The sequence below is a fragment of the Phyllostomus hastatus genome, unplaced genomic scaffold (assembly GCF_019186645.2).
Source record: "Phyllostomus hastatus isolate PE091 unplaced genomic scaffold, TTU_PhHast_1.1 phas_scaffold_12, whole genome shotgun sequence".
Taxonomy (NCBI): Eukaryota; Metazoa; Chordata; class Mammalia; order Chiroptera; family Phyllostomidae; genus Phyllostomus; species Phyllostomus hastatus.
In genome coordinates, this window is record NW_025334007.1 from 7,892,150 (window position 1) to 7,912,664 (window position 20,515).

The window sequence follows — 20,515 nt, forward strand, 5'->3', positions numbered from 1 at the left end:
CACTTCTACTAGACTAGCTTTCGACAGGTGACTTTGATCATTTGGTCCAGCACAGGATAAAAGAAGGAGCAGCCTGCTTGGGCTTGGCACCAGATCTCTAGGGAAACAACAACAGTTTCCCCCACAATAAGCAGAAATCATGTGTGCTGTAATTCAATACTGTGACTTGTAGTGATCTAGTCACACCAATTTTTCTTGAGGGTGGGGCAGAAGGGCCAGTAGAATGAAATGAAAATGCTGTCATTTATAATTAGAAAATTTATAGGATCTCACATTATTCTGGCAACAAGATCAAAACTCTCATGTTTCAAGAAGTATTTATAGAAAGTAACATCATAGGCATTGTGGTGGAGGAGTTCAGCAATATTGTTTTTTACTTATGATCACCATATTCTTGTCACATATACCTCCAATGTGATATTTAGCACAAAATCATTTTTCCTATCACTGTACTTTCTAATCTTTGTAAACTAAGTTTTTAGAATGTTCACATGCCCCCAGTCCCAAAGGAGTGCTTACACTGTTTGAAACTCAAGTTCCAAACACAGCTGAGAGAGAGGCTAAATACATTTGAGCAAATAAGTTTCTTCCTCTAAAAGACAAGGCCTCTATTAATATAATTGTAAATTGGCTACATATATAATTGGCTACAGTAAAGGCAATTATATATGTTCACACAAGTGAGCAAGAGGGAAAAATCCATATGAATGAAACTCCTAACAAGTACAGTAACTGGTATTCCCAAGCAATTGTCTGTAATATGACTCAAACTACTAGGGAAGCTAATTAATGAAATCCTACTGTGAAATTCTCCTTAAAATTTCCTTTAAGGAAATAAATCATTTATCTTACATGAATCCAAGGTTTCATATATCTGGACTTCCTAGAGAACAGTACATAAACTGAAAATTTAGTATGATTAAATGAATACTCTAGCAGCTTTTATTCATAATAACCTAAAATTGGTAACAATTCAATTCAGATGTCCATCAACCTGAGAATGAATAAATAAACTGTTATCTACCATGAAATACTACCCAGCAATGAAAAAGAATGAATACTAATAGATGCAAAAAGATGGATGAATCTCAAAAACATGTTAAGTGAAAGAAGCTGAACACAAAAAGCTCCTGGGGATGTAGTAATGAACTGTTGCTTGAGCTCAGTGCTGACTACAATAGCATGTTTGTGAAAATGCATCAAGCTGTTCAGTTAGGTTTTGTGTACTTTTCTGTATGTAGCTAAAAAACTTGGTAGCAAAGTAATGACATACAAGGTGTCTCCAGGAAACATCCAGCCACTGTTAATATAATGCGAACGGTTTGCGTGACATCAATGTAACCTGGCAGCCAGGGAGAGTGGACTGGAATGCACATGTATGAACAATGATGACTTCACTGTACTAGTCAGCAGAGTGGTAGACACCACTGAGTGAGCACGTGTACTGTGTGGCCATTGCATTCAAAATGACTAAGCTAGTAGAGCCATGAATCTGCATCAAATTTTGCATGAAGCTTGAACATTCCTCCACAGAAACTATTGGGATGATTCAGAAGGCTGCAGCTGTGGGCAACTGGTGATTGGCAGCTTCGTCACAACAACGTGCTCAATCATGAATCACATCTTGTGCAATTTTTTGGCTAAACATCAAATCACTCAGGTGACTCAGGCCCCCCACAGCCCAGATTTGGTGCCCTGCGACTTCGGCTTTTCCCAAAACTAAAATCCCCTTTGAAAGGGAAGAGATTTCAGACTGTAGTGAGATTCAGGAAAATACAATGGGGCAGCTGATGGTGATGGAAAGAACTGTGTGAGGTCCCAAGGTGCCTACTTTAAAGGGACTGAGGCATCATTGTCCTGTGTACAATGTTTCTTGTATCTTCCTCAATAAATGTCTATGTTTTTCACAGCAAATGGCTGAATACTTTCTGAACAGACCTTATATGTTTGGGTTGGTCAGAAAGTTCATTTGTTTTTTTCTGTGCAATGGTTCTAGTAGTATTTAGTGGTTTTTAACTTCATTCAAAACAATTTTGTTAGACTGTATTGTGACAGCTGTCATATCAGCATGCATTTAAAAAAACTTATGAAAATTGGTGAATTTTTATGCAGCCATTTTGGTACTGAAGATGGAAGAAAATAGGCAATATTATGCTTTATTATTTCAAGAAAGGTAAAAACGCAACTGAAATGCAAAAAAAAAGATTTGTGCAGTGTATACAGAAGGTACTGTGGCTGATCAAACCTGTCAAGAGTGGTTTACAAAGTTTCTTGGTACTATTGACATTTTGGGCAAATAATTCTTTGCTGTGGGGCTGTCTTATGCCTTGGAAGGTGTTCAGCAGTACCCCTGGCCTCTACCCAGTAGAAGCCAATAGCAGGAGTAGCCGACATACTCAAAATATCCAAATGAATAAAGTTAATGGTGAAAAGAAAAATGTGTCTTTTATTTTACAGAAAAAAAAAGTAAACGGACTTTTTGGCCAACCCAATACAATGTTAGTACCGTGGGGAGTGGCTGACGTGGCATGAGTTCCCCCATGAATGAGGTGTCGATGGGCTGGAAAAATTGGTGCGAGGTGGGCACAGATACCATTCCCCACTCCATATTGCCTCTCCACAGCATATTCCCACAATGCCTCTGATTCTATACACTCTTCCCAGTGAGGCTAAAAGTGGTCTCTGCTTCCCCTGAATGTCAATAATCCTTTATTTTACCTCTTTTGGGACATGCACTATGTTATCCCCTGGACTTCCCAACAACAGTAATGGTTCAACAGCCCCACGGGGCTGTAATTTGAGTAAAGGAGCCACGGCTGACAACTTTGTACCCCACACAGCGCCCATTAAGATGCTGAGCACAGCAGGTCTTCAATATCAATCCACTCAATGAATGCAAAAGTGGACTGAGAACATGAGCCATTTGACAATGCACTTGGAATGGCGCTCCATCCTCTAAGTGGCGGGTCTTATCAGCTGACAAGACTTAATATCCTACTTTGCTCTTGGTGTGATCTCACTTTTTAAATTTTACTATTATTTTATAGAAAATATTTAAGGTTTGGAAATGACAATCAAGTATGGACATTCTTCTAAGAGCTTAATCATGAAAAAAAAAAGTCTTGTCTGATAAAGTGATACCTGAGGTACCTAAAGGTGGCATCATTCTACTCCCAAGTACCTGTACTCATTCCACTTCCCACCTTTTGTAGATATATCTCCCCAAGCCTGTCGAAGGTACCCCAAACACTGCCTGGCTCACTGGTGCACTTCTTAGAAGATGCAATAGACATAACCGGATCCTGTCTATTGAGAAGAAACTACCTTCTATACTGTGAGTGACATACCATTTTTTAAGAAAGGGAATTTTTACTTTCTAATTTAATCCAGGAGCATGCTGGGTTAAGTGTGCCCTGTCTTGTTTTAAGCACGACTTCCAGAGATTAAATTAAATTTTACATTCTCACATTCTTCAAATATCGGTAATTTCTCAGGACCAATGAGAAAACTGCCCATATAGATAAAGGCCTAGAATTTTATCACCGGTCACGAAGAAATGTACTTGGCAGGTATTGTACAAGTCGTCACTCATTGGAGGAAAGATATTATATAATTCTAAGTATCATTATACATGAAATACAAATGTATTAAAAAGTGAAATTCAGGAATGAACTTTTGATTATTCTCAGCACTGGCCTGTTCTGCCAGGTACAGAAGACCATCTGGATGTTGGCGCACACTGTGAATATTTGGTCTACAGAATACAGAGAATTTTCATTAGAACAAGAGAGAGAAAAACCTACAGTCTGGAGAACAAAAGCTAAGAGTTCCAAGTTTTAGTGACCATGTTTCCCATGGGGCTATTGTATAAAAGAGTAATACTCTATTTTTTTGTCCTATTCACAGGTAGAAAAGAGTAAAATTTTGCTTTATTGAAGCCCAGTAGCAATAATCTTGCATGGATTTCAGAAAAATGATACACATTTTACTGTGGGATAATGAGCACCATTAGTTATTAGAAAGAACAAGTCATTCTCTTTCAATTCAACAGACTCACTCACTCATTTAATAGACCATCCTCTCTCCTTTTTACTAAAATGGCCTTCCCCGTACAGACACCTGGCCATACAACATGCCACCAGACTGACTTCGGGAGGTATCTTCACGGGAAGAAATACAGAATTTCCAAAGTGAAGCCACAGGATAAAACCAACACTTGATGCTTGCCTTTCATTTCAAGGAAAGCAGTATAAAAGCAATAGAAAAGGAAAAAGGTAGTTGAAAAATATAGTTGCTCTCCACAAAAGAATCTTAAAAATAAAAAATCATGACCTTACTAATTTTCCTAAATGAAATTATGCCATTATTCCTGATTTCTTTGTACTAACTAAAAGGACAAAGTAGCAAAGTTTGGGAAAGTTTCAACACTGTAATACATTTCATTAATCAAAGATAAAAACTACATTAAAAGCAAGCAAATTATTTTATGTCTGTGATTAGGCAGTTGGAGGGCTTATATTTTATGTATACATTTTTACACTTCAATTTATTTAACAGTGTCAGTTCACTAACTGCAGTTTTTTTATATAAAGAAAACAGATTTAGATTTTAAAAACAAATTACAGTAATTTTATGCCTATGGCTTCACCTCTTAGAAACCATGCACCCCCTAACACTCCCCTTATACTTTCCCACCTCCTCCCTCCTCCTCTCTAAAACTGCAGGCTAAGTGAGCACTGATAACAGAGGCCTTGAATCCCCTAGTGAAGAACAGCCACCCTAATATTTCACTTGGGGTAGAGGAATAAAGGATGCAGATCAAAATGCAGCTCCTGAATAGGGCAGGGCGCAAATGCCTGGGAGATCTGCCTGGTGCACTTCCATGTTTTCTACAGATCTTTATGGTGACCAACCCATGCTGTCCTACACTCCAGTAATGTGGGCCCTTCCATGAAGAGAGAGGGAGAGATAAAGGATTACGAGATTTATTGCTCATGAAGATAGACACATGGATTCACCAGTGATAGCACAGCTGCACTGGGAGATGGGGGGAAGGAGGAGAGGAGGGGGGCTGCACAATTACGACAACCTCACATGCCCTCAGTATAAAAACTGCTACCAAGTGGCAGAAGATAAAAATGAGAACAAGATGAAATGGGGGACAGTGTTGGGAACAGCCCTGCCTGGTTTCAGAAGCTGTAATCCCCCCATGGCTAAGGCAGAGTAAAAAGACCTTGGGACCATAAGCCACTAAGGAGACAAAACTTATTCCTTGTAGGGGTACCACCTCTGCCCCCTTTCACCTCACCCTGCTTGGCCCTGAGCAGATGGCTGGTTAGCCAATGATGGGTAAGATTCTTCAAAGGAGGGACAACCTAAGACAGACATGGTCATGTAGGGGCCCTCAGGAAAGGACTTGGGGGGCTATAGAAAGGTGGGTGATGGACACTTGCCCCTCGGCTTTGACATAGCCTGAGTCCTCATTCTGTCTGCCAGAAGTCTCCTAATCTCTTGGCTGCCTTACTTCCCCTGCCTGACTTAAGCCTAAAACAATGCCTTAAGCCTGAAACAATGCCAGAGGTGGGTTCGGCCCTGTGCTGGAATGGGCAGGTTCCCTAGGGTGATCAGGCCTAAAAAAGAATGCATAAAGTCCTATAAAACCTACTTTGCTAATACCCTCAATTTAAATGATAAGAGTCCAAGCATGAAATGAATTTGTCTCCCCAAAGTTTTATGGCCCTTTAACTGTCTGACCCTGACTCAGAATAAGCCCTCATAGTTTTCTGAATGTTGTCCGTTGTTTAATCATTTCTGCCTGACAATGACTGATGAGCTTTATGTATACACCCTATATTCCTATGCAAATTAAACGCAATAAAAGCCTGTCAAGGCAAGGGTCGGGGTGTTCTCCTCTTGAGAGAGTGGCCAAGGTGCTCCGAGGCACTCTCCCCTTGAGAGAGCGGCTGTGCCGTCCCTCTTCCTCCACAGGACTTTGATGGTCTGTGTGAATGTTTTGTCTCATCCATAACAACACGGACACTGTGGACCGGTGTCTGCATCAGGACGGCAGCAGTTCCCTCAGGACCAAGGACGAGGACATAGGCCCTTCTGGCAGTTCTAATTGGCTACCTGGCTCTGGGAAATAGCTGCCCAGAACGGCGTCCATACAGTAAGGGCTGCACCAAGAACTTGCAGGTGATGAGGTAGAGAGATGGGGACATAGCAAGGCTATGGGACATACACAAGCACCAAGGGTTCCCTCTGTAGTCTGAGATCAGCCAATAATAACATGAAACCTCTGAAGATGGGACCTACTGGCTTCGAAAACTCATTTCTGAAAACTGGACTGATAAGGCAGCCCATGATTATAAGGCTGTTGTAATTAGGATAAAGTCAGGCTTTAAGCAAGTCAGAATCTGCCCACTGCTTAATTTATATAAAAATGATCTTAAATATGACCTTGGAACCAACAAAATCGGTCTGGTTCCCTCTTGTTCTTCAGCTATCTGAGCTGGCATCAGGCTTATCCACTGGGCAGGCTCCACCACCCTTTACTCTACAGTCCTTTTGCTGAAATACAAAGCTCCACACTTATTCGGTAAATGTCACCCATGTGGGCGGGGCTTGTTCTACTGACCCTTCCTCAGCACTGCAAGATTCAAAACCAAAAACAGATTAAAAAAAAAAAAACCCAGAATGGGTATTGGTTAGCATTTAGATCAGGGTCTTGATGAGACAAATAGAGAGACTGGAGATCTACTCCAAACAAAACAATGGTTCTGCTCAGGGGTTCTCAGCGCGGAGAGGAGGTAGAACAGAAAGCTCCTGTGCCTTCACGCCCACACCATCCCACTCCTGGCTGAAACATCTGTCATGGCCTCTCATCACTAAGAAGTGGCAGTGCAGCTTAGCACAGTGGTTAGAAGCACAAGCTTCAGAGTCACACAGAGCTAGGTCACCATCCAGTCACAGCCCGCTATGTCACAAGACCAGGTTAGTCACTCCTCTAAGCCTCAGCTTCATTCTCTATATAATGGAACAGATACCTACACAAAGCCTTTGCAAGTATTAAATGAGAAACATGCAAAGCAGCATCCAGTAGAGTGAGCACTCAACGCAAAGGAGAGAAAAAAAGAAGAAAGCTAAAAAATATTGTGCACTCACACTCCCCCCTCCCAGCTGAGGATTTATAAATATCATCAAATACAACTCAACTTTGAGAATACATTATATGATGATTTGGGTAGCAGAATTTTTATCTTCCTAATTATGTTTTGCTTAGGCAAATGTCAAAAATGAGCTTCCACTTCCAGAGCAGACACTGATGGGATAGTGGAAATGGGGCCGGCGGGAGGAGCTCAGACACACACTCAGCAGGGGCAGGATGGAAAACATCTGACTTGATAATTCATCTGTCTAAGCTCAGTCTGCAGTGCCACTGAGCACTAACTATGTGCAAATCTCACAGGCTGGAGGAATGTGGACACATTTACCCAGAAGCCTGTCCAGAGGGTGGGATGTGGCTGCTAACGGCGCTCACTGAAAAACACTCCCTCCGCTCCCGGGCTCAGACCAAGGTCTGGAGGCTTGCCAAAGCCACAGAACCGCAACTAGCATTTGAACATAAGTCCCTACAATGCAAAAACCCTTATCTTAAGCTAGACATCTCAATCAGGGAGATTTTCCATGAAGCAGGAACAGAATGAGCAATGCCATACTTAGGAGACCTTGAGTTCGACTGAGTTAACTAAGGCCACAAATACAGCCCGGAGCTAGGAAGTTAAGAGTCCATTTCTGCCAAAAATGTCCGTGGCTCTAAACTTTACTTGTAGGTAGCGAGGAGCCATCTACAGACTTTATTAGGCATTACTCCAGCCTGTGCATAAAATGGAACAGAGTTGAGATCTTAAAGCAATGTAACTCTCTACATGCTGGTTGCCCAGAAATGAAATCAGGGCAGATTATGAAATACATTTCTACACAAGAGATGATCATCTGCTGACGCAGCAGAAAAAAAATCAAAGAAACAGTGAGGTTTCAGGGTTGGCTGGCACCTCCTGGGATGATGAGAAATTGGGAATCAGCCAATTCCTGAATGATAACAGTGTACCTGATTTTTAGAGTATTTATATAAAAATGAGAATAGATACTCACAGGGAACTGAATACTAAAACTTAAATGTTTTAATCTTTAAAAAGTTGTGTGTTTTTACTTTATGTGAAGATATTGTTAGAGACAGAGACACGATGAACCAATAGCCAAGATACAGTAAGTGCCCTTGTTAATGGAAGTTCACTAATTAAAGCTACAACAATATAACTCAGAGACTTACAACGGTGCCTCAAATCATCTCAATCTTTTTTTTTTTTTTGACTTCTCTCTCTATGCTCAGCATTTACTGACTGAGTGCCAACTATGGAACACGCAGGTGGTTACAGAGATAGCAAGTAGGTGGGGTGCATAGTCTATGAGGGGAGGCAGACATTAACCAAACCACCACAAAAATAAATGCCAAACTGGAAACAAAGAAGTGCTCAACTTAACACCGTACCTACAAAAAGGGCCCACAACAGTCAAAGGAGGGAGGATCTCGCGAGTGTCGCTCTTGCGGGGTGAAGGGGCTCCGTGAACTCGGGCACTTACCTAACCATGTTGCAATGAGGACAGCATCGATTCCGTCTATAGGCTCACAGATCCGAGCCACGACTGGGTGGATCTGCTGGGCCAGGTAGTACTGGGTGTCAATGGTTAGATTGTCCTGCTTCTGCAGCTGCTCAGGTGCATAGGCCCTCTGATATGCACTGAGGTTTGACCCATCCTGTAAGAGGACATGGTACAGGTAAAGTTGTGAGAAAGTCAACCACACACACACACACTTGATTGGTCAAAAGAGGGACAAGAATTCAAAGTTTGTATTTGCAATCCCAAACACCAAGACATCCTTTTCATATGCATCTAAGAGTAGAAAGATGAGGAACATCTCACCCACTGTACAAGAATGTAAATCCAGCATGTGTTGTATTCTATTTTTTGTTGAAACATGAATGGAAGAAGATGGCATGACCAGATTAAATAATTCCACCTGCCGCATCACAGAAACACATTGAGAAGACTTGCTGACAATTAATCTAGTCGGAAAGGCCCTTTAGGAGTGATGACAAAAAACACTTGTGGTCCTTTTATTATGTTAATACAACCCCTCCAGGCAGGCATTCTAGTCATAGTATCATCTTAAAGGCCCCCCGGAAGTAATGTTTTCCAAGAGAACTAAATGTGTCATTGAGAAGCAAATGAGCAAAAGCAAAAGACAGGGAAAGGAAATCCACAGAGTAATCGCTTATGTACAAGGTATCAGAGGTAAGAGTAAAATGAATGAGGAATGTGGTGCAGTGGCGGTGCCCTAGAAGCAAAGTATGTAGCCATTGGAATGAAGGGCATGCTATTTTGAACTGTTTATGCGGCTCTTCCTCAAGGCAAGGAAGATGGGTCAAAGAGCCTTTTACGGCATCCCTCTTTATACACAGGTCCATATAATTGGCCCTGACAGAGCCCTGTGGGTGATGTCATCATCATATGCGAATCAAGAAGTCATCACTTTACTGGACCAACACCCAACAACTCACTCCACTGCTCCTCCTATCTGCAACAACAGAATTTAATATTCAGACTAGTAAATTATAACTATTCACAGTGCTCAGCTGCTCTGCAAAACTGATTATAATGTGAATCCCATTCTTTCATTCCTGCCACAATCAGTCCCTTCTCAGCTCAGAGCCCAGCCCAAAGCAGAGGCCACCCTCCACACCGCTGTCTTTCCCGGGCACTGGAGGCGGGATCTCTTTCTCTGGCTAGGCACCTGATGGAAACAAATGGGGATATTTATCAACTAGGTTTTACCTATTCTAACATTTAATGAAATGCCTGGAAAGAAAGCAAACCTCAGATTAAGAGGCTTGTTTGTAATTTTGTGGGGAGAGTTTACAATACAGTTAAAGAAATTAGGCAGAATTAATCAGCCTTAATCATTGCCCTTTTAGAAGTTTGAATTGTTAGATGAGAGTAAGGTGACAAAAAGTGTGAAATGACAAAAAGTGTGAAAAATCTGTGGGCACTGTCTTTATGCACCACAGCTGTATTCACATGGTCTTTTAACAAACACATGAAACGTGATCAATTTATAGAATTGTAGTTTAAAAAAAAAACCAGTCTGTCCTTAAGATTACCGCAATGTTGAGTTTACCAATTTTTGGTGATGAATGAAAATGAGATTTGTAGAGGTAATTTTTAAACATGGCACTTCAGTTACTTTCCAATACATCATTAGAAGATGTTCTCATAGTAAGGTATGTTTTTTAAAAAGTAGTTGAAAATGTCTAAGCATATTGTCAGTTGAAAAAGTTTTTATTTTAAATATCCATACACACACAAAAAAGCTTGTTTTAACAGTGACCCAAACACATTTCTTACTGTATTTAAAAAATCTGAGCCCTGGCTGGTGTGGCTCAGTGGGTTGAGTGCTGGCCTTCGAGCTAAAAGGTCGCCAGTTCAATTCCCAGTCAGGGCACATGCCTGGGTTGCGGGCCAGGTCCCTAGTTGGGGGTGTGCGAGAGGCAACAAACTGATGCTTCTCCCCCTCTCTTTCTCCCTCCCTTCCTCTCTCTCTAAAAATAAATAAATAAAATCTTTTTAAAAATCTGACCTCCAACATGACGAAATCCAAAAGAACTGACAAAAGGACTGGTTTTGCCATGTTGTATTGGAAAAAACATTTAGGCCCTGACAGAATTCTCAAATCTAGCAAGACCCCACAGTATATGCAATAACATGCAGTGTACACCTTTAAAAACAGATTAAGGAGTAACATTAGTCTTGCTTGAAGGCCCATGTAGTAATTCATGACCTTTACAAAGATGCTTCACAGAGACAACCAAGTGCAGTTAATTCATTCAAAACTATGCAGTCCTCTTTAGTAGAAAACTAATGGAGATTTTCAAACAGTTGACAAGTAGGCTCCTTAAAATGCTAAAGTCATCCCTTATGAAAATTATGTCCACTGGAACTTAAATAATTAACGATTTAAAACCTAACCAGTAGGTAAAAGTTGATTTAAGATCTCAGCAAGTAATCCATGTAGGTTTTACAAGACCACAAACTACAGTATAAATTAGATACCAAAAACATTACCCTAAACTCATCTAAATTGATACTAAGTTATCAGTACAATATTATACTCTAAATGTAAATTTTAAACAAAACAGAAGCTGTTTAAGAAAAAAGGCAAGTTAAGGTGCAGTAGCAGTGGGTAAGGGAAATGTTGAAAAGACATCAAGTTGGAGTTCCTGTACTTTATTAGCATCAGCATTTGAGCTTTTCTGTATCAGACTTGAGAAGAAGAAATCATAAGACCTAATATTTAGACAACAAAACACATAAGCTTCACTTTAAAATACATCAGTCACACTACCATACATCTCCATTTCAGTTTTAGCCGACATCAAATTTGTGGCTGGGTTTCATTATTAAATGCTATTTCACAGAATATGTATATTTATTTTAGAGTTGTGTGCTGCCATCTGTTCCTCTCATTAATAATCTAAGAGCTTTTCCATGTATGTGAAGACATAAATGAAAAGAAGACTAGCCTATTTACCAAAATCTTTATTTGCATAATATGAAAATTGTTTTTTGGAGATGAGACTTGTCAGAGGCAATATGCAAAGCACATTAAGGGCTTGAGCGAGTCAGACATTTATGGAAATATTTTCCTGCAGGAATTGGCTTTCTGTAACAGTTCTTAATCAAGGGTAACCCTAGGAGGGAGGCAGAGTCAAGTGCTGATCCCTGTCCATGTGCTTAAATCATTTGTTACGCACGTCATCCACAGTACCGAGCAGATATTAGCAAATGACTTTCACATTTTGAAAAGACTCTGATTTAAAAACACACTGAGTGGAGTTCGACAAAGATCCATCATACGCAACACCGTCTAAGGCTTATCTAAGATTTCTTACTGTAATAACACAACGCAGTAATTAATTTAAAAGAAAGTCTTGTTCAGATGAATTATGCCTTTTGGTAGACAGACCACACCATAGGCATTTTAGACGATCTGGACAGAGGCTATGACTGACTGACTGACTGACTTTTTTTTTTTAAGAGAGAAGGAATGAAACCTCTCCTTTGTTCCAACTGAAGTTTTTCGAAGAAAAAAACTTGCCTTCTATCCCACCTTCTTCCCCATCCCTGTTAGGGGCATGCTCCTCTCAAAAGAAACCAGTTAGTGGTTTCAGACTGTGCTCTAGAAGGCCTAGAGGTGCCTCATGGAACAGGGAGAAGGAAAGGAGGTGAGCTCAAGGCCCCCTCCGCTCGAAAGAAAAGAAAAAGAAATGAAACTGGTTCCTTCATGGTTTCTTTATAAAGTATGTTTTTAGGATCTCTCATCTTTCTCCATATAACCATGCATTTCACATTTTTTTTCAAGTAATTACTTGAACATAGGCTGGGGAAAAACACACGTACTCTCTTATTCTATCAGTATTCATAATGAAAACAGTGGCAAAAGGAATAATAAACATCTATGGCTGGACTTGTGACCAAATCTATATACATTTGCATTGAAGGTGAACTCAGAGTTGACGCTGTAGTTGCTGTTATACACCTGTCTCACTAAAATAATTTCAGCGCTCCACAACACACATCTCAAATGTTTTACAAAAACTTTAATAAGATACGCTATACCCCTGACTAATGTTTTTAAACACCATAAAGCCAATCAGACTAAACTGTCTCTTGACAGCATCAATTATCTGGGAGACTACTACATAAGACACTGTGGCGATCTGGATTTTACTTTGTGTCATAAGTGGTATGAGTCGTGTTAATTATAATATTTTTACCTGACAGATGAGATACGACACAGTATCTCCGGCTTTCAACTTTCTGCCTCCTTGAGAATTGATCCAGAGGGCGACATGTACGTGAGGCAGGTTTTTTTTATCAGGGTAATCCTGAGGATCCTTTGTCAATGCCTAAAAGAGAAAAAGAGGGAACAAAATGCCTCAAACTTTAAGATAAAACTCTTCGGACACAGCTGTACACTAACACATCTTTGCTAGAAATCTTACTGGCCACATAAACACAAAGCTGAGAGGCTGTATGTAGAAAACACTGTCACATAATCTTTAGACACTCCATCCTCAGGTCTCCTCTCTCCTTCAGTTAGTAACTAATACAACCACACACAAACTTGACAAAAAAAGAAATACAAGTGTATGGGCCATGGCACATAATACACATAAAAAATTAAGACTATAAACTCAGTCTTACAGTTTTTTCTAATGTTTGCAATTCCCTCACTGAATTAACTGAATAGTCAGGAGTGATGGATGATGGATAACAGCTACTGTGACTGAAGGATGTGTTCCTCAAAAGCTTCTCTAGCCTAAGTAAACCCCAAAGGTAGCATTAATCAGTAGATTTACTTCCACTGTCAACTTAAGCTCTACAAAGGCAGAGTGAGTCTGTAACCGAGAGTAAGAGCCAGGAGAGCAGGCGCGTGGCAGCCTGGCTCATGGCCGTATTCCCAGTGCTCAGAACGGTACCTGACATATAAGCAGCAATCAAATGTTTGCAGAATAAATGATGTCACTCACTCTGCAATAATGCACTAACTTCAAGCACTGTGAAGTACTGTGAGATAAATAACACAGTCACTGGTTCAGTGTCACCTGTTATCAGCAGATGACTCCCCATTACACAAAAGAAAAAAAAACACTCTAAAATAAGCTACATAAGCCATAAGGGAGATGCAACCTAAGTGTTATGGAGTGAGTCTGGCCAGGCAAAGATCACTTCCACCTGAGAGCAGAAATTGGGGTGGGGGGCGGTGCATAAGCAGGCATGTGAAGGAAAAATAAGATTCCAGGCAGAGAAAAAGTTAAAAGCAAGAGGTGAGAAAATAAATACAGTCTAATGGACTGGAACTCAGCATGCCCAAGGGAAGAGGGGAAATATCTAGCTCTGTAAGAAGTGTGTTTCAAACGACAAAAGACAGGGGACCAGGGTGCTGTGTGACTAAGTCACCTAAGTGTGGCCCACAGACCCCTGGGAGATTCCTGACACCCTTGCAAGGGACTGCAAAGTCAAAACTATTTTCCTAACAATACTATTTGCACTGGTGATGCACAGGCAACGGTCAGTTAAGGTGCTGGTGCCTTATAAACATGAATCAACATAGCAGCACCAAACTGTACTAATAATCACTGTAATTTTCACCACCAGACACTCAGTTTAAAGACAAAAGCCAATTTCACTTAGAATGCTCTTGATGCAGTAGAAATTATTAATTTTTAAGCTTTCAACCCTTGAGTAGAAGGCTATAATTTTATGACAAAACAGGAAGCACGCAAAAGTCTCGTCTACTGTATACTGAAGAACAAAGGTTCCTTGAGAAAAACCACTTATGCAATTGTTTGAGTTGCAAGCTAAACTAGCCACCGTTTTCTTGGAACACAATTTTTACTTGCAAGGACGACAGGACAACTATAGTTCTTCTAACTTGGGTATCTGGCTGATGATTTCTCAAAAAAAAGAACCAAGCAAGCCTGGCACTTCCAGGAAAACAACTGACAGTACATGTTGTCTATGATAAAATTCAAGCTTTCAAGTGCAAATGAGAATTTTGGAAAACTTGTTGCCACTTTTGTGAGCATGACAGTTTCCCAACACTTAAAGACTTTTCTGATGATACAAGTAGAAACATTTTAAATGTGCTTTTTGATACTGCAAAATGGAATGTGTCAATATTTGGAAGATCTGCCTAACTTGGGGAAGCAGCACTGAACAAATGACCAATGCATAATGTTAAGCATGGGTAAAATATCCATTGCAAGTGTAACACAGACCAACAGAGCATAATGTAAGGGAGTACGCAAAGCTCACTGATATGGTTTCAAATTCCACATTAAAAATAACCTTTAAAAAGTACCACTTAGACAGTTTTGGTGTAGAATCAAAAAAGAATATGCACAATTATCTGAAAAAATTAGTGAATTATGTCTACTTTTTCCAACTGCATTGTTTATATGAAACTGGATTTTCTTTCTATATTCAACCAAAATGACAGATCACAACAGAATGGATGCACTAACAGATCATGAGAATCCAGATGCTCCTCCTAAAACGGACATGAAAGAGATCTACAAAATTGTAAAATGATGCCATTCCTCTGGCTAAGTTGTCTTTGTTTTGAAACATAGTTATTTTTCATGGAAAAAATGTTCTTTTTGTAATCCCATGATGGGTTTATTGCTATGTTAAATAAATTAATAAATGCTTGAAAAAATGTCTCAGTTTTAATGTCTAACATAGTAAATACCAGCATGAACCACATAAATAAAAGCCCTCCGAGGCCTCAATCACTTTCAGTGTGTGCAGGGGTCCGGAGGCGGGGAAATTTGAGAACTGCTGTAAGTAGAATAAAGCCAGCCCTCCAACATGGCTGCACATAACCCACGTTATGTACACTTTCTAAATCAGACACTCGGTGTAGAAGAGCATCAAGGAAACTCTCCAAGTATTTGAATCTCCTCAAATTTGAATTATGTGAAGCCTTGATTGACTCAGTTGGGTAATGCTGCATAGAAATCTTAATCAATATAACTCTACTTAAGAAAACCATTATCTTCTCCAATTGACTACACTTCAGTGCAATGTTAAGAAATTCTGAATTTCATCTGACATACTTTCCAATTATTAGATTGGGACTATTTGGGGGGTTTATGAGCTACTTTTAGAAGGCTTGATTTTAGGAAAAAATGCTTCCTGGTGGTTTCGGCTCCAGTTAGTGAGGGCTATAAAAATCAGCTATCATATTTTGTATTACTTCATAAAATATATTTAAGCTAAAATTACAGTAGTTCAGAAAATCAGTTGCTTGTGGCAACAAGGGCTAAACTCTCTACAGTGGTAAATCTCACTACTTTACCCCTCCCACTCTATGCGTGCGCACGCGAGTGTGTGTGTGTGTGTGTGTGTGTCTCCTGCAGTAAGACCATTTACAACCAGTCACATTAGACTCTTCCATTCCCTTGCCTTTTGAAAGTGATAAAATGTAAAAACTGAACTGCTCACAAGTTGCAAATAGTATAAGTATTCAGACAGATGTTAATCCGGGACACATCACCTTTGACACAAACAGTTTACTGTAAAACACAGAACTAATTGTGATATAGACAGTCCTTTCATCAGAATTTATTGTACTTACATTTATAGACATTCTTTTTTATAAAAACAAGTATAAGAACATGGGACAGCAAATAAGTATCTTTGGAAGACCATGAGCACCTTGAAAATATGGACCATCCCAGAATCTAGTCCTGTGCACATAAAAGGTACTCCATGTTTGATGAACAGATAAATAAACGAGCAAATGGGCTCTTTTATAGCTCACGGAACAATTATTACTCTGCCAAGTGAAATGGAGGACACGAAGACAGTGAGTCACAGCTGTAGTTCTGCCACAGGGAAAAAGTATGCACAGCCCCGTCACACCAAGTATTGATTATTACTGTTACTACTAATAATATATTACTATAACTTGATCATTATTGAAGCTGAGTGGTGATTATGTGGGGGTTCATGGTACTATTCTCCCTACTTCTGTGTATGTTTAAAAATTTCAATAATAAAAACTTTAACATAACAAAACTGAAGACTGTTCATCAGCACTCAGAGACTGCCAGCGTGTCTATGACTTCAGGTTTCCTTGCACACTTGTAATGTTGTCTCAACACTCGTATGAGATGACGGTGTGGGCCCACTACCCTAGAGGACATGTGCTCAGTATTATTTTGCCAATAATGGAGCCATGTTTAGACTGAGCCTTCCAAACTCCTGAAAGCCCTTGCAACAGAAGGCCCACGCTTCTAAGAAGGTAGACAGTACCAAGGATACAATCTGCAAAATAGATGCTAAAGTTGATCAAAGGAAGACTGCAGTTCTAACTCCTACTCATTCAAATTTTTGAGAAAAAGGCAAAATAGTCTAAAAGGAAACTCCTTTCTAGTCACAAGTGATTCCATGCCAATGGGTATACACTGCGTCACTTAAAGTGAACAGCTAGCACCAAGGCACATATTCTCTTATAATATTTCTATAGTTTTTACTTTTCACATATAAATAAATGTGTTCTTTTGCAACTTTAAAGACATCGCAGGTCAAGGTGTAATAAACAAGTGACTTACCTAAGAATAAATAAAAATCATAAGGATATACATAAAAAAATATTCATTTTGTCTGTAAGTCAAAGAAATGTAAATTTAATCCAACAGTGAAATTTTCTTCATATCCATTATGGTAGCAATGTTTTATTTAAATACCACCAAAGACTAGTATCACCAATACAGGCAAATCTCTGGTGAAATTGGCATATATTTTGTTATTATCAATTGGTATCACCCTTTTACAAAGCAATTTGAAAAGAGCCACATAGATCTTCTTATCTTTTGACTCAAGTATGCCACTTCAAGGAACCCAAACTAACAAAGTAATTCATCCAAAAGTAAAACGACAATGGACAAAGATGTTTAATACAGTTATTTACAATATAAAAAAATAATTTAAGCAAACAAAAATTTTAAATAAAGATGTACCAGTGAAATATAAGATTAACACATTGATTTACACAATGGTTATAAAGGTAATATAGAAATGTGAAAAATTTGCTTATGTTAAGTAAAAATAGATTTCAAAATAACATATCATAATTGCTACAATGTAAAAGTGTTTTTCAAGGTAGAATGTGCAACAATGGCAAGCATTACTTTTTTCTTTTGACAATATTTCTTTTAAATTTATTTTTATTTTTCAATTACAGTTTACATTCAATATTATTTTAAATTAGTTTCCAGTGTATAGCAGAGTGGGTAAACAATTCTATATTTTACAAAGCCAGGTGGGTACTGAAAAAATCGGGGCAAGCATTACTTTTAACATAAGGGTATTATGAATGAGCTTTAATTCTAAAACTTCCGTTTAATATAATCAGTATGTTCTTTTTTATTAAAATTATTTTTATGAGCTTTGACAATGAAATCTATCACAAAACTAGTAAAGAAGTATTTGCAAAATTAGCTTCTAAATATGCAAGGATACTTACTGTTTTTGAATGGAAAAAAAAAGTCTGTAACCTAACATCTTGTATGACACAGCATTTTGGAAAACAAGATTTTATTTTTTCAAATTACGTAAGAAAAACATAGTCCTTATTTTCAACAACTAAGAATACCCATCAAGTGTAAATTATAACTATGTCCAAAAAACACCTGCCTGACAACAGCACCTTTATGATTCACCTTCTGTGAAGTCACACACACACACACACACACACACACACACACACACGCAAGCACTCTGTCTCCGTCTCTCCTTCTCCCTCAGCTTACAGGTCTGCCCCCAAGCAACTGTAACTTAGGAGGACTATGAAGAAGGTAGTACCCTCTAGTCCCTGAAACATGAACTATATCACTCCCTAGAACCTCTAGGAAGAAGGCTTCTGGGAATTCCAGTCAGGAATAAGAAGAGAAGGCCCTGCAGCAGATATGGCAGTACCAGTGGCTGGGAGAGGGAGAGTGGTATGCTAATGCTCAATCTGTGAGATAGTTGTTAAGCAGCTTTCATCACCAGCTAGAATTTATTTCAATTGCAAGGATGAGGTGGTTCTTCAACGATCTGAAGGAGGAGAAAAACACGGTGGCAGCAGCTGGGCTCAGCAATAAATGCTACATTTACCTTGTTAATTTCAAACTGGCTCACTGGGACACTGCCATTTAGCACATCTTCTCCAATTTCTATTAACCTCTTCTGAATATTTTCCACTATCGTGTCCCGGCTTTGATCAGAAAGAATTTGGCCAATAACAAAGCTGCAAAAAACACAGGAGTTGATTTTTTTAGTATCATCCTTCATTAATAAAGAAGAGAGAAGGAAGATAAATGCTATTAGGTTAACACGTGGACAAGAAATGTATTAAAAGCTAACATGAGGGTCAATGTCTAAATGGTTGTTACAATTTGTTTTCTGACATTAACTCTACCAAAGGTTTACCAACCTTGAAATGTCAGGTTTGCCCTTAGACATACAGATCATATTTTATGTAGCATCTAATGCTTCACACAAAATACAGACACACAAGCTATGTGTTCCATTGTATTTTAAGCAATTACAAAGTTCAAAAGCAGTTATATGCTACTGATAAGTTAAAACATTGGAAGACAAGTATTTCCCCTTCCTCATAAAGCACCAAGAAGTTATATCTGATATCAAGATACCACTTCCGGCCCTGGCTGGTGTGGCTGAATGGATTGAGTGGTCGAACCAGGGGTCACCAGTTTGGTTCTCAGTCAGGGCACATGCCTGGGTTGCGGCAAGGTCCCCAGTAGGGAGTATGTTAGAGGCAACTACACATTGATGTCTCTCTCCTTCTCTTTCTCCCCCACTTCCCCTCTATCTAAAAATAAATAAATAAAATCTTAAAAAATATATCTCCACCTGAGATGACCACTAGCTATGTAATTGGAAATATAAAATTCCCTCTGCAAATTTTTAAAAAAGAATCCAAAAATTGCAAACATTTCTTCAGCTTCATTATATTGCTCAATGTTCTCTAACCTTACGCTATCCCTTGAAAACTTCATGTTGTTCCACTAGACACCCCCTCCAAAAAAGGGGAAAAAAGAAAATGAAAAGGAGTAAGGAAGCCAATATTTTATCCATTTCTGAGAAAAATGCAGAGCGAGGGTATGACAGCTGCATTATAATTTGTCAGAAAAAGAACCCTGACAAAAACATTTGTATAGCTTTAATTACTAATACATTTCTAACTCAGAGAAATTTACTTCTATTATGATGCATCTTTTCTTAGAAAACACAAAGCTGAAGAGAACACTCTAATCGACAGTCTATACAAAGTAGTTTCATCTTTGGGTACATTTCGGGGCAATGAAGCATTTCAAACTACATTTCATACAAGGCTAACAGTGACCTATACTCGAATGATCAACTTTGCCTAATCAAGAGTAGTTTGCAGAAGAAACAATTGCTCAATCTCCTGATTTGAAGCCGAGAGGAAGAATGGAAAACAAGTAAAATATGCTGATACTCAGCAATATTAAAATTAATTTAACCTGGCTGGCGTAGCTCAGTGGATTGAGCGCAGGCTGCGAACCAAAGTGTTGCAGGTTCGATTCCCAGTCAGGGTACATGCCTGGGTTGCAGGCCAGCAACCGCACATTGATGTTTCTCTCTATCTTTCTCCCTCCCTGCCCTCTCTAAAAATAAATAAATAAAATCTTTTAAAAAATTATTTTAAAATTTTGCTTAAAAAAAAAAATGTTTCCCTGGCTGATGTGGCTCAGTGGATTGAGTGCCAGACCGCAAAGCAAAGGGTCACTGGTTCGATTCCCAGTCAGGACACATGCCTGGGCTGTGGGCCAGGTCCCCAGTGGGGGGCACGCAA

General features: G+C 39.2%; 1 protein-coding gene across 3 annotated transcripts in view; it reads right to left on the bottom strand.

Annotated features, from left to right (window-relative positions):
* Positions 1-20,515, bottom strand: part of POLA1 (DNA polymerase alpha 1, catalytic subunit) — a 295,619-nt gene that overhangs the window by 156,440 nt on the left and 118,664 nt on the right. For all 3 annotated transcript variants that reach the window (XM_045855968.1, XM_045855967.1, XM_045855969.1), the window contains exons 30-32: positions 18,790-18,922; positions 12,897-13,028; positions 8,644-8,818 (exon numbers count right to left, since the gene is read on the bottom strand). In XM_045855968.1, coding sequence (XP_045711924.1) covers positions 8,644-8,818; positions 12,897-13,028; positions 18,790-18,922 — 440 coding nt within the window. The remainder of the gene's footprint in view (positions 1-8,643; positions 8,819-12,896; positions 13,029-18,789; positions 18,923-20,515) is intronic.